Source organism: Podarcis tiliguerta (genome assembly GCF_965153285.1).
Source record: "Podarcis tiliguerta genome assembly, chromosome: 6".
NCBI classification, from domain to species: domain Eukaryota; kingdom Metazoa; phylum Chordata; class Lepidosauria; order Squamata; family Lacertidae; genus Podarcis; species Podarcis tiliguerta.
In genome coordinates this window covers 52,103,150-52,122,144 of record NC_139539.1, presented here as the reverse complement: position 1 = coordinate 52,122,144, position 18,995 = coordinate 52,103,150, and the positions used below count along the sequence as shown (strand labels likewise).

Genomic DNA, 18,995 nt, shown 5'->3' with positions numbered 1-18,995 from the left:
AAGTGCAGAATAACTAGATTTTATATGAATAAAATTTTCCAACTGGAAGTACATGGAAAGAGTGTGGGGTATCTGAACTCTAGCAGCAAAAAGCATATGTAGGTGAAGAGTGATGAAGCCTTCCATCATCTGTGAATATTATACCCCTGATGAAGAAATAATCAAGTAAACGAGTAACAGGTTCTTTTTTTTTTTTTAAGTTTCTTAAGTCCTTTAACCATGGTAATCTTTTAAATGTCTAACCATTTCTAACTCATCAAATAGCTAATCTCCTTTTTTTCCTTCAGGATGAAAATGGTGTTGGGTTATCTGATGAAGATCTGCGTGCTGAAGTGGACACTTTCATGTTTGAAGGCCATGATACCACAGCCAGTGGGATCTCTTGGCTATTATATGCGATGGCCCAGAACCCAGAACACCAACAAAGGTGCAGGGAGGAGATAAAGGAGACTCTGGGAGATCGAGACACAATTCAGTGGTGAGACCTCTAACTCTGTTTTTTCTATACTTGTATGGCCTGTTTGGAGGGGAAGGATAATTGCTTTCTCATTCTAGAATCAGAAGATCAGTTTAATAGGCCAACCACAAAGACTCCTTTATCATTTCCCTTTTGCTCCTTTGTCTCCGACAAACACTTAGACCCCCAAGTTCTAAGTATGTTTACTTTCAAAAGATACAGGTGGGAGTTAGCAATTGTTGAGTTTTTCCATTTTTTCACCAACCTGGTATTATTTTATTTTTTGTCTATTTATGTACTTACATATTTATTAATTTTATATCCTGCCCTTCCTCCTATTATTATGTGATGAGTCTGCTGGGATCTTGCTTGTCTTCATCTTTTATGTCCTTCTGCTTGTCTTCATCTTTTATGTCCTTCTGTTTATGTGCTTCCAGCTTTGATATGTAATGAAAATCTTCCTTGTTTGGGGAAAAACTTGACTCATATAATTAGAATTCTGATAAAATCATAACATCTACTGAAATGAGTGGGACAAGTAAGTCATAACTAACTCAGCTCATTGATTTCAAAGGGACTAAAGCATCATTCTCCAACCAAGTGCCCCTCAGATAATCTGGACTACAACCATGCTTACTGGGGCTGGAGTTGTAGTTCAAGACATCTGGAAGGCACCACGTTGGTGAACGCTAGACTCAAGTATGACTAACTGACTTTGGATCCAACTCGCCATTTCCACATCTAGAGACCTGTTTAGACAATCAGTATCTGCTGGTACTGCAGTGGCAAGGGAGAGTCAAGCCCATGATTCCTCACTATTCCTCTCATCTGTTTAGTACACCTAGGTACCATAATATCTGAATAGGGCTTAGGTCTTCTAGCCATCAACTCTATTAGAGCAGTGTTGTCACTGGAGATTTGTGATAGAGAGAGAACGAGAACCAAGGTGTACAACACTGATATTTCAGACCCTTGCTACCTTGTTTGACCAGTTGCACAGCTGCTGAAAGATCCTACCATATTAGTTGGAAAAGTTGTTGCTCAAATGTGGTTTCATCTGAATTTTTCAGGGATGACCTGGGGAAGATTCCTTACACCACCATGTGTATTAAGGAGAGTCTCCGTCTTTACCCTCCAGTGCCTGGCATCTCCCGGCAGCTTAGTAAGCCCATAACTTTTTGTGATGGACGCAGCTTACCTAAAGGTTAGTTCAGATTGGCCCTTTTCTGTTGCCCATGGTCTACCTTCTCCTGTTGAAATCAAGGAGACTTAAAAATGTTGCATTGTATTCTTTGTAAACTGACTCAAAGTCAAAATTTGATGGTGAACTTCAGGTGTCAAAACCACATTCTAGATTACAGTAATGTTACGAAATTTTCATTTACAATGGAAGGTATTATTTGCAAACCAAAACGGAAAGGTTTGGAATATGTGCATTTGACCATTGTTTGCCCATTCAGAACTTACTGCAACGTCTCTTTCTAAATCAGTGTGGTGAACCTCTGGCCAGCAGAATTAATTAGGGTTATCAGATCCCAATTTGTCAGCGAGTCCACCTTTGCCAGCTGGCAGCCATGGCTTGATTCAAACCACACCTGCAAACAGGCTGCTGATCAGCTGATCAGCAGTTACTGCAAGCCCATTTGAACTTTGACAGATGGGTGCCGACTGGATCCAGTCCCCCCTAACCCCGTTATAAACAAGCCCACTCTACTAGCTTCCTCCTGGCACCTGTGTATCTTCACAGAGAATACACTCAGTGCAGCTTTGAAATTAGTGGTTAAGATCTCTCAGTTTTGAAATTAGTTTTGAAGTTAGTCGTTAAAATCTCTGTTTTGAAATGTTCAGTCCGCTATCTTGATTCAAAATTGCATCAAATTACATCTAAGCAAAAGCCAAAACCGGCTCCTTTCCTTGGCACCCAAAATTTGGTTACTATATATATCTTAAGAGGCTCCATATGCAAAGTGAACGAACAACTTCCCAAAATATATAGAAGATAAGGGTGATAACTTTCAGAACTCATGCCTGAGCTTGTTTCCCCTCTCTTCCCTCTCCACCCCCCTTTCCTCACATTCCATGAATTTATGAGGGCAAGCCTATGGATTTTTGTAAACTCTGGGAGCCTTTTCAATTAATGAACAGGGTAAAAATGCTTTAAATAACTAACACAGAAATGAATGCAACATTGACCCCATTTACTGATAGAAAGCAGCTTCAGAAAGTGCTTCTGTGAAGTGAAGCGAAGGCTACAATGGGAGGGTGCGCTTAACACTTTTCCTGCCGCTATCTCTTGACTCTGAATTGCCCACCCAAAATTTCTCCTCAGGTTTCCAAATATCAGGCAATTTGGAGCAAAGAAGTGGCAAGACAGGAACATGTTAAAAATATGTGTTGCAGCTTTATATTGCCTTTACTCGGTGTGACTTTTTTTTTTTTTTGCAGGGGAACTATGGTTATTGGTGTGTTGTGTAATCTCAAATTGTGTACAATGTTTATGTGGGCCCTCTCATAGGTGTGGCTAATATGTTCCATCAATTTGAGTAGGACATACATGCAAGTCCATTTAGGTGGATCAGAACCATAAGGTCCTTCTGCCCCCAACGTTGCTTCTTTGTCTTCCTACTCTGAGTTGAAATGTTAGCTCTGAGATAGGTCTTCGGTAATGGCAGTGCTTGGATATTGAAATTAATCATGTTAACACTTTATGTTACAGGTTCCCTGGTGGCAATTAATATTTATTGTATCCACCGAAACCCTAGTGTATGGCAAGACCCAGAGGTAATAATTTGTCGTTATAGATAAAGGCATGTGACAACATCTGCAACTAGTTTCAGAGCTGGAATACATAGCTGGTGGATTTTAGCCAAACTGCATTTTTAAAATTAAAGGTGAAGTGATCGCATGGCACAACAATTAGATAATCTCAGCTACTGAGGATGTTGCCCTTTGAGTCATACTAAGGGCTCATGCAGACTTTCTTTTGTGCCACATTTTCCAGGCACAGGTCAGGGCTATAAAGCTCCATGTCTGTGTATGTGGTTTTTTGTCCTGGCGCTTTCCCTGGGAAAACCCATGTTTTACTGCTGAACTGAAGCAAATGGCAATCTGTGGGGAACCTGACTACCATTTCCTCCAATTAAAATGGTACAATGTGGGTTCTCTTAGGGAAAGTGCCAGGACAAAGCACAAAACAAAAAAACAAAACACCTACTCGGATACGGAGCTTGAATGCCCAGACCTGTGCCTAGAAACATGGCACAAAAGGATGTCTGGATGAGTACCAGTTGCTGGACAGCAACGGTGAGAGAGGGCTGTTGCCTTCAAAACCATGCCTGTATGCTTCTCAAAGGCATCTAGTTGGCTACTCTGCAAAGCAGGATGCCGGATCTTTGGTGTGATCCAACAGGCCTTTTATGTTTTGAAAGCAGAACTCTAGCATGAATAAGGGAACAATTTGTAATCATGTTCCCCCCTTGCCATTTTCTGCTAAAAAGAATCACTCCTAAATCTATTTTGACGGTTGGTGTGAAATTGTGTGCAAAATATGTGTACATAATGATAATGCAGATGAATTTTCAAGAGGACTCTTTTGTGTTAATGGTGTACAAATGTGGAGAACCAAACTTAAAATTGGGAAACTGAGGGAAATGGTAATGGACAGATTCGTTCATGCCTTCTCTTACCCACACAAAATGTGGGGAGAATGGATGACAAGCAGGCAGAATCTCCTGCCGCTGCCCTGTTGCTTGCCACCAGAGGCAGATTTAGGGCTGTGTGGGCGGTGTGCATACACTAGGCACTGAGCTTAGGGGGCGTCCTCTCAAAGCCCGGTATGCGAGGTGCTGGGCTTTGGGAAAGAAGCAGGAGACTCTTAAAGGGCCCTAGAGCCCCCAAACCTCCTTCTCAAAGTCAGACACCTCCTTATCTGCCTTTGGGAAGGCAGCGCGAAGGCAGGGCACCAAATGGTGGCCTTGCACAGGGACCATAGTAGCCAGGTCTGATACAATTGCCAAAATGTTGCTGTTGTTACTGTTGCCAAAATGTGGGGTGACCAGATGGGCATGCCACTGGCATCACCATGCTCTTCCTCTGCCACCACTGCACAACTCTACTTCCTGCTCACCTGCCAAGCCAATTCGGAGAACTGGAGGAGGTGGGTCAAAATGACAAGGAAAGGTGCAAGTTGGCACAGGATGGTGCCCTTCTACCTTCTTTCCACTTCCACTCTTCCTGTCCAGGGCCCTCAGCAGTAGTGACAGCAGTGGGTGGCCTGGAAATTGGGCCATTGGCCCAGAGACCTGAAGATTTGATATTGGTGCATCCAAACCTACAGTCGAAATTCTGGCAACCTTATAGGAAGCATTAGAACATTTTAAACATATATGTCTTAAGACTGGGCCCAAGATTATATAAAAGCTTCCAGACTGTGAAGCAAGACTATCAATTGCTAGAGATGCTAATAAAAGACATCTGCCTTCTTCTCCTCCAGGTGTTTGACCCCGATAGGTTCTCATCCGAAAAGTCATCTCAGAGGCATTCTCATGCTTTTGTGCCTTTTGCAGCTGGACCAAGGTGAGGATATAGACAGTTCAGTGTCACGGTCTGATTTACCCTTGGCTTAATTAGGCAGCAAGCAGATACTTACGGTGTTTCAAACAGTTTATGATATACAGTAATTGCTCTCCAAGCCATTCACAGCGACTGACTGTCATTAACACATTGAGGTATCTGAACTATGTCCTCGCTTCCAACAGCATATCCTCCAGGAGCCCCCTCCCTCCCTTCTCTTTGATTGACGCCTCTCTTTAACCCTCACAAACCTATGAGCGTGAGCAGATTCATACTGATATACTGCCCCTTCCTCTAATGTATTTTCCTTCTTCTCAGTTGCTACCTGATGCTCCTTATCAGTGCCTGGGCTTTCTGCCAGCCCTGGCTCACTGTCATGAGAAACTGTCTCTTCCTCTCTGACATGAGAAGCCAAGGAGGATTGAGGGGAGCTGGATTCAAACTGAGGTGGAGGAATGAGAGGTTCCTTGTTGCCTCTCTGAAGATCCCTGTCTCTGCAGATCTCCTCTTCTTCCTCCCCATTGTCGCTCTGGGGTGCCATGTCTCTGACATTCAGGCCGGATGAGTGAGAGGTTGCTGATGAGCAATAGGGAGGAGAGAAAGAAGCTTGTCTATGGAGTCTGGTGGAGAATCTGTTGCTGGGCTAGAAGTTCCATTGCCCCTGACCACTGGTCATACTGCTTGAAGGAAGCTGGAGTCTAACAACATCAGGTTCCCCACCAATGACCTAGAACATATTTGCAGGTGGCTACAGAAAGATTGCATTAATTGTCACATATGGGTGATGTATTGCTACAGGAAGTAAAAAAAAAAAAGCAGGGGCTTGGAAAGGGGCATGTATTTCTGTCCCACCCCTTCTGCTGGCTGGAGGCAATGTCCTCAAGAGGCTTGACTTGCTTTTCGGGAGAAACCAAAGCTATGATAATAGAGAGCCTATTGAGTTGTGGGTTGTTAGTGCTGTGAACCTTCCGCTATCGTAACACACATACACACACGAAACGCACCTCACATTGCAGAAGTGCCATAAGTATCCTGTGACCTTCATTCCAAGGAAACCAATCCTGGAGCAGATTCAGGAACCCCTGAAAGCTTTCACCCCACTCAGGGATTGGGGGATGCATTCCAGCATGGCTCCAGGTCCAAGGGTCCGAGAGGATTTGGGTTTCCTTGTTAACGGTTGGGAGTCTATCCAGGCTGAAAGTTGGAATGAAAGTATTTTGACAGGCATTTTCAGATAAAGCTCCTGCATTATGATTAACTGTGCTTTTAATAGATTTTCCTGACTTTTCTCTCTTTCCTCAGGAATTGCATTGGGCAGCAGTTTGCCATGAACGAGATGAAAGTGGCCCTTGCCCAAATCCTACTCCGGTTTGAAATCCTGCCAGATCCAGCAAGGCCTCCTGTTCCGATCCCCCAGATTGTCTTAAAATCTCAAAATGGGATACACCTGTTGCTAAAGAAACTCAGCTGATAGCATATACAATTGTAGGGTTGGACAGGACCGTGGGTCATCTAATCTAACCCTCTGCAATGCAGTAATTAATAAAATGGCATATTTAAAGGCGAGCTGTGAATCATTTGAAACTTCTTTGAGAGGAGGGTGGGGTCTGATGGAGCATATTAGGAGAGTCAATGAAGTAAACGCTCAGTTATGAAGAAGGAGCCCTGGGTCGACCATGCCTCCATCCTCTGTCTCCAAAAACCCATCACCAGGACTACCTCCCAGTTCAAGAGGGCACCACTGCCACTGTGGCACTTCCAGGGGCATCAGACAGGTTCCCAGCCCCTCCAGAGTGTCTTCAGAACAGAGCTTTGACCCACCTAGACAGGAGTGGGTGTCATGGCAGTGCTGGGCTCTGTTGGGAAGAAGGGCAGGATATAAATTCAAAAAAACAAATGGAATAAATAAATGCAGTGGAGTTGGCCTGCTGGCTGAAACTCACAGATCATATCTAGTTTAGATCTTAGTCAACAAAGTAATTGGCCATGCCTGAATATAGGAACACTGCGAGATATTGTAGCTAAACATGCTGAGTAAGGTTTAATCCTAATCACTTCCATTACTCCAGGGCCATTTCAAACATACCAGAAGGACACATGGTACACGCCTCATCTATTTGTGTCAAGGAGTGGTCAGCACAGCAGGGCAGTGCCACAAAGCCACCCTCACAACATACGTTTTGCTGCTACTTACGGGGCAGGGTTATGGCAAGGTTGCGAGTGTGCATCGTGGTGGGAGCAACAGATTAGCTCTGCCAATGTGGCTGCACTGTGCCAACCATGGTGCCTTCCTGCCCTGCCCAGGCACCATCCCAGTAAAGCATGCTATTTTTCTGGGAAAAGAGGTGCCAGAACCCACCTCCCTTGTTTGCTTATAATGGCAATGGCACCCGCATGAGAAGTGCTGGAACAGAGTTCTGGTGAGTTCCAGCTGAAAAAAAGCCCTGCTACTAAGTGGCAGCAATACCAGAGTTGAGATTGGCACCCCCATGGCCTTGCTCTATTCTATCAGCTACTCCTGCATATTTTGTAAAATATGCAGGGATTTATGTAAAATGAACCATGGAAAAAGAAGAAGGTAAGTCACTGATATCTTAAGGATGTAAAACGAGTATCTTAAATTGCAAAACAGAAAACTTAATAGAAATTATATACAGAATGGCAAAAAGAAAAAGAAAGAAAACAAGGAATAAAAAGTAAAAAAACCCACATGGAGGCTATGCCAGCAATGATAGCTCCACCCTGCCATTCTCGCCTCCAGCTAAATTCTTTTCATTCAGGTAATTTACCTCTGCATGCATACTTTATTCATGATTGCTAAAAACAGCTGGCAACTGGATTTACCCCTGCAAACATGCCCTGACAAATACATCTCAAGTTGTTCAATCAACAAAGAAGCAAAGCACTCTATGGACATAAAGTTTTCTAGTTTCATAGTGATTGCCCTTTATTCACAACTGAATGGTGACTGGTAACACAACATTCAGTCAATTTTCAGTTCCTTATTGAGAAACACAGTTTTACAAAGAGAGACCCAACATCTCATTAGGTAAGTCAGAGATTCCCTTACCATGTGGACATGGCCACCTAGCCAGTGGCTGGGAGGTCCTGGGAAACTCCTAAAACCCTTGATCAGTTTCTGCCTTGTCTGAAATAGCTGGATGGCTTTCAGAGCCACGCAGGTGAAGATCAATGCCACAGTCCAATAGAAAAACGGCGAGGGACTCACAGGTAGCCAGGACCATAAGGCATTGATGACAATTTCCATTGCCAGCTGCTTGCTGCTTGCTTTGCTCCAGCATCTAGAATAAGTCCTGAAAACTTTCTGGCTTGCTTGGCTTTGCTCTGTGTGCTGTGTGAAAATATCAGATCAAATCCTGGTGCTGCAGGAATCTGGGAACTGCTTAAACCTCCACCCACACATTCTAAATAGTTCCACCTGCTGGGCGCTGAATCTTCCCCTTTCCCCCACTTCAGAGCTGGATCCAGATGACTGTTATTGGGAAATGTTTTAATTAACTGCATGCATCCCATCAGAAACTGAAGTCTTTATACCAGTAGCCTCAAATTCCCCAATAGGGATAGGGGACATATTTGATTCACTTTCCATTTAAATAAAAAAATGACAAAATTCACAGCCTCTGAAACAATACAAGAACCGAAACAGACATACTTTGAAATTTGCCCTTTTCCAAATTTTACTGCGTAATTCTTCAGAATATACTGAGGCAAAGTGTGCATGAAAAAATGCATGTATTAGTGAAAATAACATACAACAATATATTTTATTACGGACATTGCTTTGCAAAAATGTGCACATTAGGCAAAATTTCATACTTTTGTATGCTAGGAAAAATGGCACTAAAATGATGGATTTTCATGAGGACAGAGTGCCAAGCTTCAACATTCTTCCACCTTGGGTCCACAGGTGATGTTTGCCCACAACTGTTGATGTGAGATCAGCAACAAGGAGAAAGTCCAAAAGATCAGGCTTTTCCCCATACAATCCTTGGAACACAATAGTTACGACCTTTGTTTTACTAAAAACAAACAAACCCCAAAGTATTCCTAGGTCTATAATATAAAACATATAAAATTAAAATCCAGCCATATTAAGCCTTGATTTCAGAGTTTATATTGTAAATAACCAAAGCTCTATAGTGGGCATGTTCAATAAGCACAGGAGAGTTTGCCATACAATCACAGAAAGATAGCAAATAATTCATGACAACTAAATACCCATTATCCCAACACCCCATCTGCCAGGGGCAAATACTCATCTGGAGCTCATTGTCATTAGCTCATCCTACTCTCGAGGAGGACCCTGGTAGAGACACATGCCTGGTTGGCATGTTCTCTCCCTCCTGGTCAATCATTCGGGAGCTTCAAATGCTTTCTCCTGCCCGAACATCACAGTGACTGATGCCAACAGACATCGGCACACTTAGGAATCCACAGAGTTTGCACAGTCCGCGTAACAGAACTCAGATTTCGGCTGATCTACATTTATTTACATATAAACACATATGGAGCATTCTGACTTAGCTCCTTCCTCTTTCTCATCAGATAGCAAAGAGAAAAAACAACGGACAATAGTAACACAAACATCCTGTCTCCGTCACTTCCCACACTGTGGAGTCAAAACATACACCGTTATGTGATAGACAACAATCCCATGACTGCAATCATGGAGCAGGAATTCTAACAATTAAGAGGGTCCCACATCAGCTGTTCTGTGGGAAGGGTCCTGAATACTTCTTAATATGTCACAACTATCTGTTGTATTTTTAAAATATGTAATTTATCTGTAAACCTTCTTAGAAAAATATTTATTGGCAGGAATTGAGAGTCCAGAAGCAAGCATTACTACTCTGGTAACAGCAGCCATCAGTGGAGAGCCTTCAGCTTCAGATATATCCCATTAATGGATCGGGTGACAATTTGCGGCATGGGAATCGGGAGGTTGGCAGGATCAGGCAAAAGCTCAAAGTGCAGGAGTGTCAATGCAAGAGCAATCTTCATCTCATTCATGGCAAACTGTTGTCCAATGCAGTTCCTGAGTAGAATGAAGGGCAGCATTACATTACAAACAGAAGAGCATTCTGCAGATGGTCAAATCAGGGCCATTTCGGTTGTTGCTCCTTCACTTTTAGATTTCCCTTCCCAGAAATGAATGTCTGGCACCATCTTTGTTCTCCTTTGTATGCACCACCCTTTTAGGCTTTTGAGTATATATTGCTTTATGCTGGCAGTTAATTCTTCTTTGCTGTGGACTCATCCACAATTTTATAAGCTTTGAACACAGTTGTGTCTTTCATTGAAGCTTAATGTAAAAGTCTCCTTTTATGGAGGGAACAGTGCAAAGTATAGGTGAGAAAATATTTACCTTGGCCCTGCAGCAAAAGGCAAGAAAGCATATGGGTGGCGATGCTTTGAATTCTCTGTGGAGAATCTTAGAGGATTAAACTCCTACAACAGAAAATAAGTCGTGGAACTTTGTATTAGAATGGCAACTGATATAGTGGCAAAAGAGCTAAAGGATAAAGGGGCATTCACAAAAAAGAATACTGTTCTATACCCACTTACCAGGTCATAATGCCCATTGAGCTCCATGGGGCCTAGTTCTGTATAGGATTATAGGACTGCATGCTTAGCAACATGTTCTCCCCAATGTAATCTGAAGGAAAATTCCTTCACATCTATAAATGCCTGGGCCAAATGAGACATGATGTTAATTGCATCAGTGTGCATGTTTTTAAAACTGTACAGAGTCATTGGGGTGTCTGACCAGCAACAGGCCTGCAGTGGTTGGGAGGGAAATGCTAACCTTTCCCCGCTGCTGTGGTGCTGATGTTGCTCCTGAAGTTGCTCTTTGAATGGAGAGGGAAGCCTACACAGATTTTGTAAGCAGCACTTTAGGGACTGGTGTGTGGGTGGATTTTTGGCAGAATACTTCCATAGCTCCTGACATGGATTAGGAATGTTTTCTGGATTAGGATTCCACAACAGCTTTGCGAATATATTTTGCAATGGTTTTCTTTTTGCAATAGATAATATTATATCAGGAGGTAGATAGTTTGTCATTAGGCCATTGATATGGGGCAATGGACTAAATGTATCTTTCTCACCTCTAAACTGGAATACTTCTGGATGTGTTTAGTATGCTAAAACAGGCAAGAAACAGGTAAAACAAAACACTGGGATAAATCCACACATCTAGTCACACAGTGTTAGTGTGACAAACAATTGGCCTCTTTTCTTAAAGAAATTGTATGTGTTTATGGCAATTATTCCACCATCTTTTTCTCAAAACATGTCAACTTCTCTCAGTCTCACCAGAAATGTCTTGCTTAGGCTTTTCTTCTTTTATTATTACCTCAGGATTTTCCCAAACCTCAGGATTTCTGTGAAGACCATAAATATCCAATATAGTTAGAAAGCCTGTGGGGAAAAAAGAGATACATCACCTAGTATCATTTAGTCAGCAGTGAGAATTAATTGCTATTCAGTGGCATTTACCAAAACATTCATTCTCAATAACTTGCTGCAAAGACAGGCAGATTTTCAGAGTTGTTGCACTGATAACCAGGATGATCCTTCACAGAGTACAGGAAGGCAGCTGGAAAGCATACGACTGTGCTTTCCTGGTCATGTAATATTTGTTTGTTTGCCCAAGGAATTCATTTAGGCGTAGGTGGGGCTCAAGAGTTGGTCCATCTAAGGCCTAGCAGCTCCAGAAAGTGTCCATCTGAACACAGGGGCTGTGTACCTCTGTGTAGGCATGTACACCTGTGTGTGTCCTCCACATATTCCCTGTGTGCATGAATATGAGTGTGTGCATGCAAGAGTGTGGGGTGGCCACATCACAGTTGTCAGTAACCCCACAAGGCAGGCCAAGGGTGAATGTGGTCCAGAAAAGGTTAGAAACCCTTGATGGAAGTTAAAAAAACATTGGAATTGAATAATGAGGACAGTGTAAGAATGAAGATGGAAGAGGAAGGGGCGAGTTCAAAGGAAGTCTGCAGAAGGGAGAGAGGGAAAGCCTACCTTTTGGTAAGGTTCGTCCATCAGCAAAAGTCACAGGAGAATTCACTTCTCGTGCTATAAGAGGTACTGGTGGGTATAACCGAAGGCTCTCCTTAATGCACATGGTGCTGTATGTCATCTTTCCCAAGTCGTCCCTTAAAGACACAGCCCAAAATTGCCAGATTTAGGTCTCATAACCATCTATTAAGGGACTCGGGTGGTGCGTGGTTGCCTTGGGCTTGCCGATCAGATGATCGGCGGCTAGAATCCCCACGATGGGGTGAGCTCCCATTGCTCAGTCCCAGCTCCTGCTAGTAGTTCGAAAGCACGCCCAAAAGTGCAAGTAGGTACCACTCCGGTGGGAAGGTAAATGGCGTTTCCTTGCGCTGCTCTGATTTCGGAGTTCCATTGTGCCAGAAGCAACTTACTCATGCTGGCCACATGACCTGGAAAAACTGCTTGCAGACAAATGCTGGCTCCCTCGGCCTGTAAAGCGAGATGAGTGCCACAACCCCACAGTCGTCCGCAACTGGACTTAACTGTCAGGGGTCCTTCACCTTTACCTTTTACCTTTTTAACCATTTATTAAGATGTAGCAAATAGGGTTCGAGAGCATAGGATTAGGCCAGTTTCCCTGGAACCTAAGGAACCTGAGACTTGTGGTCAGAGTACTCTGACCCTAAAACACTCTGCAGTGTTGCTGTCCCTTCATCTTCTCTTAATTTCTGAGAAACCCATAAAGCAGGAAATAAACATTTAAGGTTGAACAATAATTTAGTCTGACCATTGAATATCCTCCTCTTGCCCAAGAAGCTCCGTGATCTCCTCTCTGCATCTCTGCTGATGTTCAGGGTTCTGGGCCATACAATAAAAGAGCCAAGAGATTCCACTAGCTGTGGTATCATGACCTTCGAACATGAATGTGTCCACTTCTGCACGTATGTCTTCATCTGACAATGGATTTCCATTTTCATCCTAACCACACAGGGAATATAGTGTTTTATAGGATTGGTGAGATCCAATATTTAAAGTTCTCCAAGACCCTCCTCCCTCTCCCAGCTCACATCAAACCTTTCAAAGAAGTTTAGTGATGGCTGGAAAAGCCCTTAGCAATATAGCATGGCAGGCATAGGTGCATTATTTTTACAATGTTTACCTTTGCGCAAAGAAGAATATCCAGGAAGTCCAAATGCCTCTTCTTCAGAATCTTTTCAAGCTCTTTCTCATTCTTGAGGGAATCCTTCCTCTCTCTTATTACCTTCTCTGCATTGAAAACATACAGTATGAAATGAATAAAGCTATACATAAGAGGCAAGCAAATATATTTAGATTGTGTTATGCTTAGGGTAACAAATACTTTTATTAGCTGAGCTCTGAAAAGGAAGCTTAGAATGATCAGTAGCTTAAAGAGCTAAACAGTTTTCAGTCCAAATTTCAGTCCACAGTTGGGAGCATTAAGGCTTCCAAATGCTGGTTTCTGTGAACCACAAGAGGGGGAAATTATTTTGTGTTTAGGTTCTGCTTCCTAGTTTCCCACCGGCATCTAGTTGACCACTGTGAGAAAGGATGCTGCACTAGAATGGGCTATTGGCCTGATCCAGCAGGCTATTCCTATGTTCTTAGAGAGAGTTATCATGTTGGGATTAAAGCTTCACATAGGAGAAAGCTAAAAAGGAGAAGAAGTCCCAGCATAAAGGGAAGATGAGAATCCAGATGCAAACTCTGCCCTTTCACACACTCACACCCCAGGTTTCCTCAGGGTCTTCTGACCTCTCTGGACATTTAACAATTCAGTAAAGGTTACATGATCTCCAGAAATCCAGGGACAAATCCTGAACAGGAATGATGTGGGAAAAGGACAATGAAATATTTCTCTGGGGACAGAGAGAAATTATTGAATTGGCTGCATTCATGAAAATTCTGAGAAGTATAAGAAAGATATATTCATTATGTTAGACAAATGATCAGATTTTAGGGTTCCAGAAAGAGAATTCATGTTATTAGGAAGTATGAGAGGAATTGATAGGGAGGTAAATATAATGCCAAGGTGCTGGTTGATTTCATTTATAAAATTTTACTTATAAATAGAAAGTCCTTTCTCCTTATATAAATGATTGAGCACATAACTAGAGAAGAAGTTGAGTTGGAAAGGAGGAGGCAGTTATGTGTTTTCTTAATTTCAACCTTTTTCATTTCTAGTCTCTCTATTATAATAAGACCATTTTTTTAAAAAAAATATCTTGCTTTTCAAGTGCACCATACCAACACTTACAATTTTTAATTTTCCTAATTTAATTTAATGGTACTGAAACAATATCTTTTTTTAAAAAAATAAATTATTAGGAAATAAAATTATATATTAGCTCAGAAGAAGAAGAGGAGGAGGGAGAGCAGGAAGAGAAAGTTGTTGCCAGAAAGTAAAAAAATACATACCTGTGTGATGGTGGGCTATTTTGCAAGCTTTGTAAAACTGATGCCCTTTAGAGCTCAACCAGTAAATGAGATCATTGTGATGCAATGGTGTTTTCAGTCTCTGATAAGCCAGGAACCCGAGATCAAAAACAGTTTGAATATAGGAATTTTCTCTGTGGACAGTGAGAAATGGAAACCAAGATAAACACACAAAAAAAACAAAAAACAAAGATTAGATGACTTTGTAAGAGCCAACAAGCTGATGATCAATCCAGATAAGTCTGAGGTACTGTTGGTGTGTGGTTCCCTAGACTAGATGGATTGTGATGGAGTGGGTACATAGTTTGGGGGTACTTCTGGCAGCCTTGGTGGCCTGTAGTGCCCTCAATCAGCTTTGACTGGCAGCCCAGCTGCACTCCGATCTGGACAGCGATAGCCTTATTTCCATTGTCTATACTCTGGCTACCTCTATGTTTGATTATTGCAACACCTTATATATGTCGGGATACTGCCAGGGAGACAAAGTCCATCATGACTCCACGTCGCCTCCGGACGTCCATCGATCTCCCATAGATACAGTATCAGCAATTAGCGACACGAGCTCCAGAAATAGCTTGCCACATTCCAGAGCTGATGCACGCTCTATCAGCAGATAATGCACAGCGAAAGATGCACTCAGGAGAGCATATTTACAACTTTATTCAGCGTTGGTCAGAACAAAGAGAAAACATGACTGCCTGCTTCAGTGTCTCAGACACAGAGAGAGAGAAACGAAAGCAAAGACACAACAGAAACATCCTGTGAACAGGAAATACGCAGGCTGTGACACAAACATCCTGCTCCCTTTTAAGGTGGAACGGAAATATCCTAACTTCTGGTAGCAGAGGATGGTTTCGATCCATCGACCTCTGCTACCAGATGTTAGGATATTTCTGTTCAGGGGTTAGAGGAAGGAACCCAGGGTCATCCATTGAAGCTGACAGTTGGAAGATTCATCACAGACAAACGAAAGTATTTCTTCACACAGTTAAACTATAGAATTTACTCCCCAAAGATGTAGTTATGTGCATCATCCTGAATGGCTTCCTTAACCATATGCAGATCTCAGAGGTGACTGCAATCTTGGGCTTGCTTCTCATGACACTCCTAGCGCATGATACAGAAAAGAAGGTCTGTATCTGTCTGGGGCTCCCACCTTCTCTGAAATAGGGATTTTATACTGACCTGTCCGTTTCAGCATTTTTCTGGTAGCTGAAGGCACATTTCATAATAGTATCAAGAGTCATCAGACTGACATGTTCGAACATCTCCACTGATGCTGTGGGGTTGCTGAGTACCAGCTTTCCCCATACATCCTAATATTTTAGGAAAGGGAAAGAAATGAGAATAGAGAAGTCTCCTGAATGATTAGATGATTCATTATTAGATACGATGTTGCATTTGTAGAACTCAGCAGGGAATAGGGATTAAAGTAGGACTGGTTGGCTCTGCCTGTCATTAGCTCTGTCTCCACTCACTGATGGCCTCTTTGCCTTCTATCCTCCTAGTCCCAATGGGCATCAGTCACTACCATCTGCTAAGCAGCTTCCTCCACTGCAGGGGTAGGCAACCTAAGGCCCGGGGGCCAGATGCAGCCCAATCACCTTCTAAATCCGGCCCAGGGAGGGTCCGGAAATCAGCATGTTTTTACATGAGTAGAATGTGTGCTTTTATTTAAAATGCATCTCTGGGTTCTTTGTGGGGCATAGGAATTCATTCACCCCCCCCAAAAAAAATAGTCCGGCCCACCACATGGTCTGGGGGACAATGGATCAGCTCACAGCTGAAAAAGGTTGCTGACCCCTGCTCTACTGGCTGGTAAGCGTATCTCAAGGACACACATAAAGCCTTTTGATTCAGGGGAGATGTGGAGAAGAATGAGGAAGCATCAGACAGAGAGAGAGAGGGAGAGAGAGTTCGTGTGTCATAACTAGACATTGGGGGGAAATGTATTTGCTCCTGCAAAAGTCATTGCCTGCAACATAAAGGACTGCTCAACTAGCCTCATACTTTCACAGGTACTCCAGACTCAAACTTTTCAAAAGAACTTTGTGTTATGGAAGAGGAAGTAAACACGGTTTTGACATACAATTCTAGCTAATACAACACTGCACAACCCTTCAAAATGATGCATTTAAATATTCCACAAAGAAAGCTTATGGTAGTCAGCATCTGTCTGTCCTGAAAATGTGGAAGAACTAATTAAGACAATATCAAGTGTCACAGGTTATGAAGGAATTTTAGAATTCAATACTGCTGCAAACTCATTGCCTGAGACCCAAAGGGCTGCTCAACTAGTTTCACACTTTGATGGGGGCTTCTGACTCAAACTTTTTGAAAGATCTTTGTGGTATGTCAGAGGAGGCTTTCAGGTCAAAGAAAGAGTCTGCTCTGGCCCTCTGAGTCTGCTCAAAGCAGGACTGAGAACATGAAGGTGGATGAGCAACTTCTTAGACTGGAGCTGACCTCCTGAACGTATCAATGGGGTTTCTTACCAGCATCTCCTTGACTGATTCTGCCATAAGAGTCACATAAGGCTTCAGAATATTGTAATGGAATCCGGGAGTCAGCAGTTTCCGGTGCTGCTGCCACTTTGGCCCATTCAGGATGAGAAGCCCCCTTCCTGTCAGGAAAAGGAAGGAAAATGAGGAACAGAAGCCCAAGATAATGCTGTCTTTCATAGGCATTAGGGTCAGGGTCACATGGTAAATTATCCACCACAGATGGCAGGGTTTATAGCACTATATATGACCCATTGAAGTAGGCACTTAATTGCTGGAATAATTCAAGTTAAGAATCTATTTACCTACTAAAGGATTTCTGAAACATGGAATGCAGTGTGTATATTTCCTTATAACCCGAGAAGTCCATCTTCATAGACTCTATAAGGACAGACTTTTGAGATTGTAGGGAAACATACTATAGAGTCTGATTCCTGAGCAAAATGGGCAGAAATCAGTTGGCCAAAGGAATAAAGCTGGCACTGAAGCCTCCTGGAAGGCACCAGTGGGGAAGGCACCAGCTTAACAAATACTAGCAGCTTCACGTAGACCCAAAGGAACTTTGAAAGCTGAAATATATGGATATGCTCGATACAAGAATATCACAGAAAATACAGGAATACATAAAATTAGTGAGAGAAAATACATACCAATCCATGGAATCAGGAAGTTGTATGTTACAAGAGCTTTAGGATCTGAATAGTGTGATAAATGAGAGAAAATGAGCTTAGCATGAGATGGTAAAAAACTATTTGTGAGAACAAATTTGAATGCTTAATTTGCTAAATTGTACTCTGTTGCCTCAATCTAGGGGATTCCTATGGGCACCCAGAGCTCCCTCACTTGCCTCTCCTTGCTTTTCAGCAGCCACATCCAATGCACACTCCCACATCTTTGCACATGAGAATTAAGAGGAACAACCTTTGCAGGCCAAGCTTGCCCAGCCTTGGGGACTCCAGCCATTTGTTGGGCAAATAGTTGCTGGGAGCTGGGAGTTCTTTGCCTGGCAGTGAGGGACTGATGGGAATTGGAGTTCAAAACATATTGAAAGCATCAGGTTGGGGTAGGTTGCTTTAGGATGCCCTTGAAATATGAATCCCTTACATTTATTTCTTGCCTTACAAAGAGCAGTGCAACTTACTGCATGAATAATGTTGACAGCCTTCAGCATACAGTGGTACCTCGGGTTACATACGCTTCAGGTTACATACGCTTCAGGTTACAGACTCCGCTAACCCAGAAATAATGCTTCAGGTTAAGAAGTTTGCTTCAGGATAAGAACAGAAATCTTGCTCCGGCGGCACAGTGGCAGCCGGAGGCCCCATTAGCTAAAGTGGTGCCTCAGGTTAAGAACAGTTTTAGGTTAAGAACGGACCTCCGGAACGAATTAAGTACTTAACCTGAAGTACCACTGTATTCCTGTAACTGCACAATGAGAGGGACATAAGATACAAATTTCTTACCGCCTCTGCTGTACACGGCCTTTGCATATACAGGGTGGTTAATGGACAGGAAAGCCAAGAAATTTCCATACCAACGTGGATAACAGTGTGGGTACTTTTCTGTCCATGCAGCTGCGTTCAGGAATTCTTCCTCAGGTTTCATCTGTATCGGTAACCAATTTACCGATTGTAATTAAATGTTTGGTTCAGGATGAAAAAAGATAATCAGGTAATGTAATAGTGTATAACTTTCAGCTGGGATGCATATGTAACAAAGAAATAATTCACCCACTTGGCTCAATCCTAAAACCACAGTCTTTTTAAACCTGTTTCTTTCTATTCTGCATTGGCCTCCCCTTATCAATTTCATTTCAGACTCTCAGGTGTAGAAGAACACACACTGGTTGAGTATGAATAAGCCTTTGAACTATAAATGTTAAGGGGGGGGGGGTGGAACAGCCACCAAAGAGTACATTTAGAAAAGCATTTTTTCTTGTTGGAATAAATTGAAACATTATACACAAAATTATAATGTAATATTTATGC

At 42.6% G+C, this 18,995-nt stretch overlaps 2 protein-coding genes across 2 annotated transcripts in view; one reads left to right on the top strand and one right to left on the bottom strand.

Moving 5' to 3' along the window:
• The window catches only part of LOC310680271 (uncharacterized protein), a 33,049-nt gene extending 26,456 nt beyond the window's left edge, over positions 1-6,593 (top strand). The window contains exons 20-24 of the mRNA XM_083446647.1: positions 288-478; positions 1,528-1,661; positions 3,174-3,238; positions 4,950-5,032; positions 6,332-6,593. Of these exons, the coding sequence (XP_083302773.1) occupies positions 288-478; positions 1,528-1,661; positions 3,174-3,238; positions 4,950-5,032; positions 6,332-6,500 (642 nt within the window). The 3' untranslated portion in view covers positions 6,501-6,593. The remainder of the gene's footprint in view (positions 1-287; positions 479-1,527; positions 1,662-3,173; positions 3,239-4,949; positions 5,033-6,331) is intronic.
• A 2,925-nt stretch (positions 6,594-9,518) lies between these two features.
• Positions 9,519-18,995, bottom strand: part of LOC310680270 (uncharacterized protein) — a 36,621-nt gene continuing 27,144 nt past the window's right edge. The window contains exons 15-25 of the mRNA XM_083446646.1: positions 18,471-18,612; positions 17,658-17,702; positions 17,002-17,129; positions 15,692-15,822; positions 14,489-14,640; positions 13,212-13,318; positions 12,840-13,030; positions 12,077-12,210; positions 11,406-11,470; positions 10,416-10,498; positions 9,519-10,085 (exon numbers count right to left, since the gene is read on the bottom strand). Coding sequence (XP_083302772.1) covers positions 9,917-10,085; positions 10,416-10,498; positions 11,406-11,470; positions 12,077-12,210; positions 12,840-13,030; positions 13,212-13,318; positions 14,489-14,640; positions 15,692-15,822; positions 17,002-17,129; positions 17,658-17,702; positions 18,471-18,612 — 1,347 coding nt within the window. The 3' untranslated portion in view covers positions 9,519-9,916. The remainder of the gene's footprint in view (positions 10,086-10,415; positions 10,499-11,405; positions 11,471-12,076; positions 12,211-12,839; positions 13,031-13,211; positions 13,319-14,488; positions 14,641-15,691; positions 15,823-17,001; positions 17,130-17,657; positions 17,703-18,470; positions 18,613-18,995) is intronic.